At 29.0% G+C, this 14,746-nt stretch overlaps 1 protein-coding gene across 1 annotated transcript in view; it reads right to left on the reverse strand.

Moving 5' to 3' along the window:
• Window positions 1-2,638: 2,638 nt before the first annotated feature.
• Window positions 2,639-14,746, reverse strand: part of yps (ypsilon schachtel) — a 47,827-nt gene continuing 35,719 nt past the window's right edge. The window contains exons 6-8 of the mRNA XM_067272491.1: window positions 9,170-9,334; window positions 5,962-6,258; window positions 2,639-3,842 (exon numbers count right to left, since the gene is read on the reverse strand). Of these exons, the coding sequence (XP_067128592.1) occupies window positions 3,774-3,842; window positions 5,962-6,258; window positions 9,170-9,334 (531 nt within the window). The 3' untranslated portion in view covers window positions 2,639-3,773. The remainder of the gene's footprint in view (window positions 3,843-5,961; window positions 6,259-9,169; window positions 9,335-14,746) is intronic.

Consider the following 14,746-nt stretch of genomic DNA (forward strand, 5'->3'; position numbering starts at 1 on the left):
AACATAAAGGTGCAATGGATCGTAATGTTTGGACCATCCAATAGGATGCCAGGACTTTATTTTTGTTTTGTTCAGCCAATTAGTTTGTAAATGTTAACATTTACTGAATGGGAATCTGACAAACTGAGTTATGGCTCAATATGTACAAATGTTACTTTAATTCACGTAAGGCAAATTTCTATATTGTAGAATTAAAAAATAAATGGAAATGGCAGAAAATAATGCTATTGTATTTTCAATTTTAATATAATCATTGATCAATCAACAAAACTATTTTATCAGTGTATTCAATTTGTAATAGTAGTAATGACTAAGGTCTATTAGCATGATGATAATTGTATCGCATCTTAATCGTCAATGAGAAGAAAACTTGAAAAGGTCAATCTTTTATTAAACAGAGTTAGAGAAATATTTGTTGAATGTAAAATTAACATTGAAGTTTATAAATTTGAATTACAAATTGTTATTGATAGTTTTTAGGAAAACATTTGTTTTCATTAATTCTTTGGATTAGTATCAAAATTTCCTTATCTTTTCGACTCATTTTTAGTAGGAAATATATTGCTAAACTTCCAGAATTATTGAATGGTGATAATATCCATTGTTTATATAATGATAATTTTAGATCATTATTTTTGTAGCCTCTAAAAAATGTTAAAAAGTTAACTTAGAATATTTACAATGTGGTTTTTAAATAAGGAATACAGCTTATGAATACATATTTTAAATTCTAACTAGAAGAAACGCACGTGAAAAATTGCTTACACCGAAAAATGCCCACGTAGAAAAATAAGTGCACAGAAAAATTCTCATCTTCGCATTATTATAAAGTAAAGAAACTATAATTGCAAGTTCTGTGTGGAATGGCAATTGTAGCCAGTTGATGTTTGCTATATTTCATTTCTCTCTGCTTTCTGTAGGAATTCTCTCTCATTGGGATGCAATTTGAAAAATTGCAGACCTATAAATTCCCACTGTCATCCATTCCCTCTGTCATCAATCTCAAGAACGGAGTTAGGTAAAAGACGAGACCAGTGTGGAAACCTTAGGGCAAGAGGTCCCGATTAACTATATATAAAGTTTGACAAGCCAAAAATCACGTTATTTCGATTAAAAAAAATTTTCCTGTGAAAGGGTTAGATGCTGGCATCTATTGTTAAAGGAAAAGTATGATGTACAGGGACAAGCTACTGCTAATTAGAGGTGGAGAGCATATATTTTAAATTAAATAAATTAAAAATATGATTAAAAATTTCAGTCCAGCATTGTGAAAATGTCACAATAAATAACTGCTTGTAATTATTAGGATTAGTCCTTTGTGATCATTTGGTGTAACACAATATATTTAAAATACAAGGGGAATTTCAACTTTTACTTAAACAATACAAAATATTTATTAATAAATTTTAAATGGTATGTCATAGTTTTAATGTTTTTTAATAATGAACTAAGTAAATAAATAAAATTCTTGAAGTACTTAATATTTAAGTTATGTAGTTGTTAAAAATCTGTGTATACGACACAGTCTACATTACTGTTAATTTATAATGTAATTTTTAAAGACAAAGATTTCATAACGACATTAATTTACAATTTGTCAACCTTTTCAAATGAATTTAAAGTATTTAATTTTATTAAAATTAAAAATAATTTGAATTTAATTTCTTAAAAATCCCACCTATTTTCCCTCCATACAAAAAATTTTTGAACCCTCCCAATTAAGATGTAAAGGATCTGGTTGAAAGCCCTACTAAATACTAATGGGGTGGGATTCAATGGGTCCTGACATTATTTTTCCAAATATTTTATTGTTTTTTCATCCAAATAAAGTTTGTTAATAAACTGCTTACTTTTATTTTCTGTATTTTCCTTTACAAACATTTATACTCAAGAGCATTAAAGCCTTCTTCATACACAGGCCAGTTTTGTAAACAACAAAATTATTATTTAATTATACTTGATAAAATTACCAGACAAATTGTTGCATGAATGTGCATACAAAGGTAAAAGATATTTTAATTATAAGATATTAATATCAATTTATAATATAAGTAACTCTCATAAGTGGACCCATGCAATATAATATGGCAAATATTTGGCATTAATTGTAACTAACCGTTTATCTCCCATTTATGAGAGTTACCTCTATTCTAAATTAGTATTGATATCTTGTGATTAAAACATTTTGTACTTTTATGAACGTACATGTATATATGCATGCAATTTATATGTACAATTTGTATGGTGATTTTATTAAGTACAATTAAACAATATAAACAGATATAATCCAACAATTGTTTGGTGTTAATCTTAAAGATTGGGTTATTCCAGGTTTATATTTGTTATCTATAATTGTAAATATATACAATACTTGAAACACACATACATTTTCATATTTACATGAAAATTACTGTGGGTTTTTCTGTCTGGACACTTTCGCGTGAGAAATTTTCTATGCACAATTTTTGTGTGGGCTTTTTTCACGTGTGTTTTTCATAGGACCATTTTAAATACGATAAAATATAAAAATTTGGTAACCTAGAAAATTACTACTTTGTGTGTGATATTTAAAAAATATAAATAAGTGACATATGATTTTATATAAATAATACATTTGACTATTAAAAAAATCAAAAAATACCTTTAAAACAAAAAGTTTGACATTTTACTATGGCATTTGATCCAATCATACAAAATTTTTCAATGCAATTAAACTTCTTACGGATCATTATCACTTTAAAGTATTGCTACAGATGAAGTATTTCAAATCGTTAGAAGTGCATTCTACATGACTAGGGATGAGTTGTTATTGTTTATATAAAAATATATCAAATAAAACTGTTTTGCACAATTGTCTGCAACATCGTGATCCCAAAATAATACAATTAAAATATTCAGTGCATTAACTTTTAGTTATCCTGCAGTATTATAGTGTGATATAAATTGACTCTTAACTGCTCTTAATTGTTCGTCACTGCCTTACATCACTCGCATTTTCATTTTGGAGAAGACAAAAAACAACTCTGTAGTTCATTATGATGAAAATATCAAACTGTTATAAAAATTTTTTAAATTAATTTTTAATAAAAATTTACAAAGGTGCATTTTAAAAAATTAGTCACAGGTTGCCGTGTTATCGACTGAATGTGAAAAAATTTCAAATACAATCAAGTTTTTAAACTTCTAAAATCAGTGGAATCAATAACATTTTATTCCAAATACAAGTTTCAGAAACATTTTTTGGAATTTTTTTTGTTATAAAGATATAATGCTACCAATCAAAATAAACATTTGTGATAAAATAAAATTAAACTTCAGCTTCCATAATATGGAAGATATGCTCTTTTCTTTTTTTTTGAAATAAATTATGAGACAAAGTCTCTAAATATATTTTCTCCAATCATTTTTTTTTCAAATATTTAATTACATTGTGTTGACCTTGAAAAGGGAATATTTTACTCCCATTTTTTTCTTTATTTTTTTTCTTTATTAAAATTACATTTAACAAAAGGTCAACTGTCCTCTGATTATATATATATATTTATATTTTAACTTTCCTTGTTTTTTTTCACATGCAAACCAGGACTAGTATTTGCATTTCATAATTGACAAACAACTCAATGCAACCACTGGTGTTAAATGTAAAATGGTTGCAAACAATTTTCATATATATATTTTTTTTTTCCAATGCTCCTAAGATGTTATCTTATTTCAAATGTAAAAAGCACAGTCTATTCTTAATGCCATAGAAGAATTTCCAGCAAAGGTTTTTTTCAGGCGGATACGGTACCTTCGGTAGGAGATTGCTCGACGGCAGAATTCTCTCTGGGAGTTAAAGCAGTCTGAAAAAGAAATTAAATAATTCTATTGTTTGATCATATATATAAATAAGTTATAATTTTCAAGTGTTACTTAGACAATAAAATCACTTAAAAGCAATTACAGAAAATATCTGCAATCTGCAAATTAAGCTAAATATCTAAAATCATTTCTGTCAACTAACCAAAGTACACAGTTTTAAATAAAAAATATATTTTGCTCAATTAACAAGTTTATAAACCACAATATTAAGTATAGGAATAAGCAACTCAAGACTCTGAGAATGTTTTTGTGTCCCGATGTTAATCTCCTGTAGTGAGACTAATAAGACAGATCAGCACTATCTTTGAATTACTACATACACATACCCAAAACTTAAGGCTAGATGACATTTGTATGTGAACAGAGAGAACAGTCAACAAATAAAGACAAACATGACAAGAATTATTTCTCGACCTCTAACACTGGGTAAAACAACAATTTGTAGGATTTTACAAATCAAAAGTAAGTCCTTGATAAAAAAGATTCATTCTTCACCTGTGTCCAATTGTTTTATGTAAGTGCTTACCAAGGCTCAGGCAGAGAGACCTGTTGATACAGACTGTCTACCTTGAACTGTGATGCAGCACTCAATGTCATGGTAGGCTTGTTTCCGGCTGGTTAGGTAACTTTATGTAGCTATCACCATTAGCAATTGTGTTTGTCCTTAAGTTTTGGACTAAATGAGACATACTCTAGGCAAGTGTTTCTCAAATTATGGTTGCAACCCAATATAGGATAGTGTTAAAATTTTAATGGGTTATAAAATGATACTACCTTCTGCAAAAATACTAGTAATACTTTTTTTACTGAAATATTCTCTAAGAACTAGGAACAATAAATGAATCTGTTAAGTATTGAAAATTTTAAAACAACTTTCTTATAATTATTATTGTCATTTGGTAATTTTATTACTAAATGATAAAAAAATTATAAGAAAGTTGTTTATAGTTATTTCATAAGAATCATAACCCCACCCACCACAGGGCCCAACAAGGGAATGCCATCACATGGGAGATTCCCATAGTCCATCACATCAGAGTTTCCCAGGAGCTATACCCTCACAATGCAGTCAAGAAGAGCACATCTAATCTCATGACACTGACTGGCAGAGGGGTCTGTGGAACAAAAAAGGTTAAGAAGATTTGTTTATAAAGCAAGAATATTTTCAAAATCAAATAAAAAATAAATCATAATGAATTTCTGACATTATTGTATCAAACTGTCAAACTGAGGTAATTTCTTCCACCAGGCAGCAACACTAAACTTAATAAAAATTAGAATAATTGACCATTCTAAATGTGCAAACTAAACTTCATAGTCATTTCTGAGTGTTAATAATAATAGTATATGCATGTCAACTGGCTACAGAAATTAAGATTTCACAATTCATTGCAATTAAATCTTTGAAATGCAAGAAATTAAAAAAAATAAATAGCTCCATCTTAAATGGATACTATAAATGGAGATGAACAATGCTTATAGTGTATAGTGACAATATTATGAAATTAACTATGCAATCTCAATGAGATTGCATGATAGATGTGGAATATGCTCAATGTTTATTCAAAAATATACAACCAGTAATATAATTATGATAAACACTAATGCTGAAAATGATGTATTTAAATTTGAAATATTTCTTAAATATCTTAATTGAATAATTATCTGTTTCCTAAGGATTAATGTTGTTAATTTTTTTTAATTTGTTGGGGGTGATGTTTGCAATAGAATGTTACCAGAAACAAAAAATTCCACAAATATCACCTATCACAAATATCATTAACGTCACATATATGGGATAAAACTCAAATGATAGCCTATTACCATTGGGTATCTACTAAAATCAAAACTTATACTCCCACATCCTCAAATATTAAGTATTATTTTCACATTTAATTTTATAATTTCACACTTTTAGTTTTTATAATTTTAACATGACAAATTTTAGTATCAAATCACTATCAAATAGTATATCATTGTTATATAAATTACATTACTGGAAACGTAACATACATTCAGTATGAAATTTTACTCTAATATAGATAACTTCTGTACTTAAATTTATCAATTTAATAAATAAAATTAAAATCAGGAAATTACCTGCTCAACCAAAGATTTATCAACAGCAGCAGAATCAGGTTCACCACTACCAACTTGTTCATACTGAGACTTTTTTTCTATTTGAGAGTACATTGCATTGTCTTGTACCAGTCTGTCAGAATTATCACCAATAGTAGATAGATCCTTTCCTATTTTAGTGGCAGTGTCACTAGGATCTTGAGTTCTTGGACGGGGTGGACCTCTACGAGGACGACGACGTTGAGGTTGTGGTCTAAATGGTGGCCTACGTTTCGGGCCTTGATTTTTTTGGTCATTATCCTCAGTTCCTTCATTTTCCTAAAAGAAATACAATTCATCAGTATTATATCAAAGTTTTTTTTTAAAAAAATAAAGATTACTTTACACAAAAAACTTAAACAAACACCTTAATGTTCGCTGAGAAATTTATTAATTTAACTAACGTTTTCGGCTTATTCAATAAGCCATCTTCAGGTTTTTAACTTTCGAACAAAAAACAATATCGTAACAACAAATATCGTAAAAAACAAAAAACAATATCGTAAAAAACAATATTTAACAAAGGGCATATATCCACCGGCGTTTTCATTAAACCTACACATAGCCCACTATATATCCCTGCAAGCTCTAATGACCCTTATAAATATAAGTTAGCAGCATTTAGAGCATTGGTTAGAAGGGCCTTTATATACTGTGAAAATGTGATAGACCGGGATACAGAGATAGAAAGAATTATACAGATAGCAGGAACATTAGGTTATAGGAGGAAAGTCATTGAGGGAATTATTAGAAAATTTGAGGCCAGTAATGATAAGAACACCAGGCACGGGCCTTACAGATACACGAAATTTACATACAATAAGTATCTGGGAGGGATTATGAAAGAAATAGCAAGAACTAAGGATACAAGGGTGATCTTGAAAAGAGCTCCGAATTTGTATAAAATACTTAGAAACGATAAAGGGTTAGTTAAAAAAGAAGATAAGGCGGGTGTGTATAAGATTCCCTACGAGAACCAGCTATTAGGTATTAATAAAGATTATGTAGGGGTTACTACTAGAAACCTAGGAATAAGGATCAAGGAACATAAATATGATATTAGAAAAGGTTCCAACACGACGGTATTAGCCCAGATGGGGCAGACGGAGGGATCCTTAGTACATTGGAATGAGGCGAAAATCATAAAGCAGGTACACTCCCCAACTTTGGCAAGAGCGGCTGAAAAGATAGAAATTTACAGAAGCAAACTAAGAGATAAATGTATTAACGCAAGGGACGCAGAAGGTCTTCCTTCAGCTTGGAAATATGCAGTTAAAAATTTATAAGAGACACGTGAGTTCTATGGGGAAGTATTTCTGGTTAGGATAGATAGTAGTATATATGGGCACGAGTAAAACGTTTTTACCTTACATTTGTTGTATCTTTTACGATTTTATTGTATATTTATTTATATTACCACGTTCTTCCTTTTTTTCTTTTTTTGTTTTTATATATTTTTGTATACTTATTTATTTATATTACCATTTTTATTTATTTATGTATATTTATTTATTTTTATTACCATGTTCATCCTCTTTGTTTTATTTTTTGACCGTTACTAATGATTTGAATTTTTTCAAACTATGGTATTCTTTTAATAGAACGATATTGTTTTTTGTTCGAAAGTTAAAAACCTGAAGATGGCTTATTGAATAAGCCGAAAACGTTAGTTAAATTAATAAATTTCTCAGCGAACATTAAGGTGTTTGTTTAAGTTTTTTGTATATTGAATTCTGCTGGGTACGAGTGTGGTTTATACGATTACTTTACAGAATGAATTTGGTACAGAAATTGCTGTAAAAATGATTTAAGTTTATGAACAATTTATTCTATAAAAACAACATGACAGAAAATAAATACTAAAAAAAATCCATTATTTTTCCATCTAATATATACTGTATTTAATTGCAATTTTTTTAAAAATCTTTCACTAGATGGCCAAACGTTTTAATTAAGATTAAAATTGAAGATCAAGTCTGTTGGAGAATAACCGACCTTTCTTTGTAAGGTGCTTTGGTCAACAAATTGGTCTTAATTACCTTCCAGCTAAAGACACTTTTTATATGAAAAATTTGAAGTATTTTACAAATATTCGTCTCCAAAGGACAGCTAAAAATCTACATATACCAGCACTTACTTCTGATAAAAAGCTCAAGTATAGTCCTAATATCTTCTTTTTTTTTTATCCATGTATATCTGCATTATTACTAGCTCCAATTTAAATGTTTGTGTTTTTAGTTGAATATTTTTGCATTGCTTTTAAAGGAAATTTTTTCAAATTGTGGCAACTAAAGCAGCTTACAAAGATAGATCTGTTGTAAAAAGCTGTATTGTGGAACAGTGAAAATGTGAATAACTGGTGACTGTTCTCCGAGAGACTTATTTTAATATTTAATTGCATTTTTGATAACCTCTCCTAGGGTCAAATTTTACTCATTCAGTATTATTTATATAATTTTGTGGAAAAATCGGGTATCCCTTATTTATTCAGGAAACAAAATTACTTCTTTCTTTTATAAAAAGATCTAAATATAATCACAGGATCTTTTCTACAATATATAAAATTTCTTAATATTTAATTAAATGATAATTACATTTATATAAAAATAGCAAATGTTTAGAAATAAATGTATTAAATGTTAAATTTGAAATTCAAATGACAATTTTATTAATTTCAAAGACAATGACAAAATTCACAAACATTTTAAATTCAAAACAATGAATATTTATGTAAGTGATAAATGTGAAGAGGCTATTATAATTTATTCAATTTACCTATACCACATTGTTACACAAGTGCAACAATTACAGTTGCACACTTGATATCATTCTTAACTAAAGTTTGGGAAAACTATGTAATAAAACTATCTCACTGCACAATATTTCTTAACATTATTCCATTCTGGACACCTAAAAATAGTCATCCATGAAAGTGTCAAAGACTTCATCACTAAGGACCAATTCTCTCAAAATGACAACTAAATCATCTTTAAAATCAATAAATTAACATCAGTTTAATGAAATTTTTATATTTGAATACTAATCATCAATGGTATTTCATATGTATGTAACAAATTCTACAATTTATAAAGTTGTACTGTACATTTAGTGTAATTATATATAAACTTTTAAAAACATTTTATTGAGGAAAATAATTTTAATATGCATATACAGATTATAACACCAATACCTTATTAATATCACCTTCGACACCACTCTGGCTGCCTTCTGTGTCGCTTCGAGGACGACGTGGCCTACGACGAAAGAAGCGACGGAAAAAGCGTCGGGGTGGACGGCGTCCCATGGAACCTCTCTGAATTCCTTTATCTTCATCGTGCGGTTCTTGTAATCCACCCTACACATTATAAAATACTTTATTTTATTATTCACATCTAATATTTATGTTAAGTTTAAGACTGAGGATTTTTTTTTATTATTACGGGAAATTTTTTTTAACAATTTGTAAATAAAACTAAAACATTAGCTTCATAAAAGAAACAGGTTATCTTGTTTTTTAATGTTTTCATAATGTTGAATTTTGCATGTCCATTATCAAATACTTTTTTAGAGATGCAAGACAAATACTTTTTACATTTAAGTTTTTTTAAAAAAATAAGTTGAATATACATCAGACAAGTCAAACATAATTGGAACTATATTATATATCTTCAATCAATCGATCAAGAATAATGCATTAAAAAGGCTTAATTCAATATCACTATCATGTACATTTGTAAATGCATTTTGTTTTCTCATCTGTCAGTATATTGTCTATGCAGAAATTGTTACTAAATAATGTCTTACTGATGATAGGAAACCAAACCACGTTTATGGCAAAATATATGATGGGATTTTGCAAAATAAAAAGTAATAGCAGCAATGCACAGATTGTTAAATACAGTAAAGCATCGATTATCCGACTTAATTGGGGACTGGGGTTGGTCGGATAACCGAAAAGTATGAAAAAATACATTATTAGTATAGTGTATTAGGCCTGGTTTAAATACTGGCCTCCCTTTCATGGTTGAGCCAGTGCTGCCAGCTAAAACATGCAAAAATTTAACAAAAACAATATTAAAGTAGCCAAGACATAACCAAATATTGTAGTGCCACATCACTAGCGGACATTTGAATTTGCCGACTGGAACGTGGTCGGTTAACCAATAAGTCGGGTTATCAGGGATCGGATAATCGATGCTCTACTCTAGATATTATTCATGAAACTGACTAACTATTTTTAATAATCAAAAATTTAAAGTACTGATGCTTAAATCGAATTGAATAATGATTTAATTTCCTTCTATTGGTTGATTTCTACAATTTGACAAAAGGTCATGTGTCCAAGTAGAAGTTTAGTTTTTGAATTTTTTTCAATGTAATTCCTCTTTTTCATGATAATTAGGCTTGGTGATCTGTCAGAAATACATTGAAACCTCAATACTTGTGATTTTTGATCATTTGACCTGAATACCAAAGACTTGCAAATGTTCAATATACATCATTAAAAGAACAAAACATAATATTATGTAATAATAATAATAACAACTAACTAACAACTAACTAAAAGGTTGTGGAAGATATATTTAATCTTATATGTACTGGTATTTATTAGTGAAGATTTTTATTGTTAGTTATTAAAACAATTTCAATGAAAACTGTGCTGCAAAAAAATTCAATAAAAATTAAAATATTTAAAATCTTGTCAACAGATGGAGCTAGGTATTATATTATCTAACTCTACTATGCCTGTAGGAAACAGGCAAATACTTAAAGTTATGATAAACATATGTACAAGCACTCCCCTACTTATAAACAATTTGAACAGATCTAAAATTTAAATTTTGTGTGAATTCTGAAGTTCTCTTGCCACTTGTGAGGTAGTGTTGAAGTCAGTCTTTAGCCAGTAATAAATGATTAATATTGATTTATTTCTACTGCGTATCATCATTTTGCATCTTCGTGCAAGTACTGATGTTCCATCACCACTCATAAGAACATATTGAAGTCTGTAACATTGAAGTAATGGAGTTTTTCATTATTGTTTGCAATTTTTATAGTTTTACAATTAGTGTTTCAAAAATGCTTCCAAAACAATATTAAATCTAGCAATGAAGATGTGGCGATAAATGCAAGAAGTGTGGCTCTATTATTGTACAAACTAAACTTGACATTACAAAACCAAATTCATTATGTAAAAAAACCATGTTTGAAAATCCAATACTAAATAGTTGCAAACAGATAAAATGAGTGCAATGTATTCTATTAAGTACACTGAAAAATCAAACACTAACACACGGTTATTCTCTACAAATGTACTTTTTAGATTACAAACATTTTAACTTACGACAAAACCTCGGAAATCTAACCTAACCAGTTTATAAGTAGTGGAGCACCTGTATGTCTTACGTTTGTCATCCTTTGGGGAGTTCAAGATCAAATGAGTCTCAAAAGTTAATCTTAACACTTTTGACCTGATGAAAATCTAAATCTGGATTTAATTTTTTACCAGTGGCAATTTAGTTCTCATATGTCAGATTAGCATTTGTACAGAATGAATTCTATTAAAAACAACTGTAAAGGTTTCTTTTTGTCAATTTCAAACTTACAAGAATTTGAAACCGGTCACAGATGGTTACATTGTTGCCTAATATTTAAAAATACATTTGTTTGAATATGATGTTTGTTTTTAATTGAATTCCATCTAGTTTTAAACAATTCAGTTTTTCTTCATAGTTTTCATTTTAGTATTTATTGTAAAAATTTCAATTATTTCCTATTTCCTGTTATACAACTTGACCACTAATCTTCTAGCACTTTTATCCAGACAGATTTATGGGAGGTCACTTAAATTCTACAACTAGCAGACCTCATCACTGAATGTCACAGATAAATAGCATTGCATGTAGCCTGCAATTTTGGCTTGTTTACATTCAAGTTGTTAATGATCCCTTTACCCTAACTTTCAGCTCTACATTTATAGACTTGAAAAGCATGCATCCGGGTAATTTCACACTAACTGGTCCAACTCAAATTGCATAATCATGACAGTAATAAGTTGACTAACTAGTAGTTCCATTCAGACATATTTAAAGACAGACAATAAAATCATAGTAGTCATTAAGCTTCAGTAAATGGGTTACACTTCAATAAATTAAGACTATGTATTGAACATAGATAGTGAAAAATAATTCAATGAGTTTTTCAATATAAATGAAGAACTAAGTTAGAATGACAGGTTAGTGTTTCAATAATCAAAATTTGAATTGAAGCACCAACCTGTTCTTGTAACTTACTTTAGTATTAAATTGTATAGATGAATAGAAAAGTAATTCTTAATTGGCGATACAACATTGACCTCTCAGTTACATTATTCTTGATTAACATAAACAAGATTAAAACCCAATAAGTCCAATAATCTAGGTACATATGCTACTATTTATGCTCTGCTCCAAATGACACTTCTAGACATCCACTCAAATCTGTACATTAAATATGGCAAATACTGGGTTTATGTTTTGTACACATGTTGAAACCTTATATGTAGGTTTTCAGTCAACACGTAAGGATTAACCTTGCTATAAAATACAGATTAAATTTCTGTGTACAGAGGAAATGCTTTTAACATACGAGTATAAAAAAAAATCAGGAAATTAGCAAAGAAGTAATATTGCAGTAGAAATTCAAACATTGCAAAGCTGGAATAAAGTATGTCATAAAAAAACACAAACCTCTGAACCTTACAAATGAAATTCCAGCATAGTTTAATTGCAAATAAAAACAAATGCTTTTGATCTACATAGATCATTTTCAGATTAATACATTCCAAAACGGAATGAGAGGAAAGGAACATTTTAAAATTATTTGGAAACCTAAATATATAAAAATTGCACAAATTTATGTAATGTGGTACAAAATAATATAAATTCTGTAATACATAATAAAACATAAGTATAAACAAGAATGTATAAAAAAATGTTTATATCAACTGTCCTTGTTAGTATAAATTTTTAAAATAATTTTTGTATTGACTTGTCCTTGTTGGCAAAACATATATACAAAAAGGTGTACCTATGGAAAGCCCCCTATTGGGGATCTTTGTGAGATGGTCATTAGATTATTAGAAAAAGTGGGTCTTACCATCATTCCTTCCTAACATTATCATCTACAGAAGGTACGGCAACAATATTTTTATAATATGGAAAGTAAAGCCAAATATAGAAGGCTTCATAGAACAAATGAATAACAACCCATATGGGCTTTCCTTAAAATTAGACTAAGCCAGCAATTCAAGGGCATACTTTTTGGATATCAATATTAGCATTATGAACAGATTTATCCATAAAAATATTTATTATAAACCATCACACCTTCCATTATTTACACCTGCAAACTCCTACAACCCATATATCTACAAAATAAATGCATTTTGATCTCTGACCAAACATGCTTTTACCCACTGCACGAATTACAAAGACACATTAAAAGAACTAAAAATGTCTGGAGGATACAGCTACAAAACATGGCTACCAAAAACACCTTATTCATAACTTAGCTAATGCATATTCAAACAGGGGTACTCATCCTACACCCACTAACAATATATTGCAGATTGGAAACACTCACAACATGTGCCGCAGCATTCTAGATTATAACCACAACATGAGAAGCTTATATAAAGAAATTGCTGTCAGAAAGGAGATAGATTAACTTATAAACATGTTCCCACTATCTATAATATCCTCAGAAACAGAAAGGACAACACCGGCATACTTAGGGTACCAGGAGTATATAGGATTCTATTGAGACACAATAGAATCAAGTGTGATATTGAGTACATCTGCACCACTACGTGATCACTCAAAATAAGGCTTGAGGAATACAAATATGATATTAATAAAAGAAAATACAACACTGCACTAATCAGGTACACTACAGACAACGATGATCAAGCCTATTTAGACAAAGCTTCCGTTATAGAACAATCTAAGCATGACGACCAAACCAGTGACTAGAAGCTCTCGACATATTCAAATTTGAAAAAAGGGCTGTTGCATCAATTTCAAGGACAAAAAACAATTATTGTATGCTTGGCAATCTTTATACCAACAAGGACAGTCAATATAAAAATTATTTTAAAAATTTATAAAAAATTCTTTATTTCATTATAAATTCTTGATGTGTTATATGCAATTTAAATATTGCAGACTTTGCAGATAATTTGTATCAGTGCAAGCTGCACATTTCAGATTTATGCATGATCTTTAATCATAGAAAACAACACAGTGTATGACTACACCGTGTTAAGATTGCATATTTGCAGGATTTTTGGTCAATGAACACATCATTGCACAAAATCAACATTCGTAAGTTATGTGCATATAGCATTTTCCAAGTATACAGAATTTTTGTCCGAGTTTTACTATATCTTGTGGCTAAAATTCCAATTATTGGACAATTCCAGAACATCAGCTACTTTTCAGACGATGAGAAGTTACTGAACATTGAATGCCAGATAAATTTTTGTTTAATGAGCTACAGTAGAAGCTCATTAAACAAAAGGCAATGTTCTAGTGCTTCCAACTATAAAACTAATCTTTAGGAACTCAAAAATTTTTCAACAAAGTTTGTTAAATCAATGTTAAAAGTTATTAATCTGCTACTTTTCACACTATTAAAAAAACATTTTCTCTACTTATTATTTGCAGTTATTGTCTATTTTTACTAATTTTTATAAGCTTTACTTTGTAATTGTACTTTAATTAATAAT

The sequence above is a fragment of the Centruroides vittatus genome, unplaced genomic scaffold (genome assembly GCF_030686945.1).
Source record: "Centruroides vittatus isolate TY-2023 unplaced genomic scaffold, ASM3068694v2 contig_1112, whole genome shotgun sequence".
Lineage (NCBI taxonomy): Eukaryota > Metazoa > Arthropoda > Arachnida > Scorpiones > Buthidae > Centruroides > Centruroides vittatus.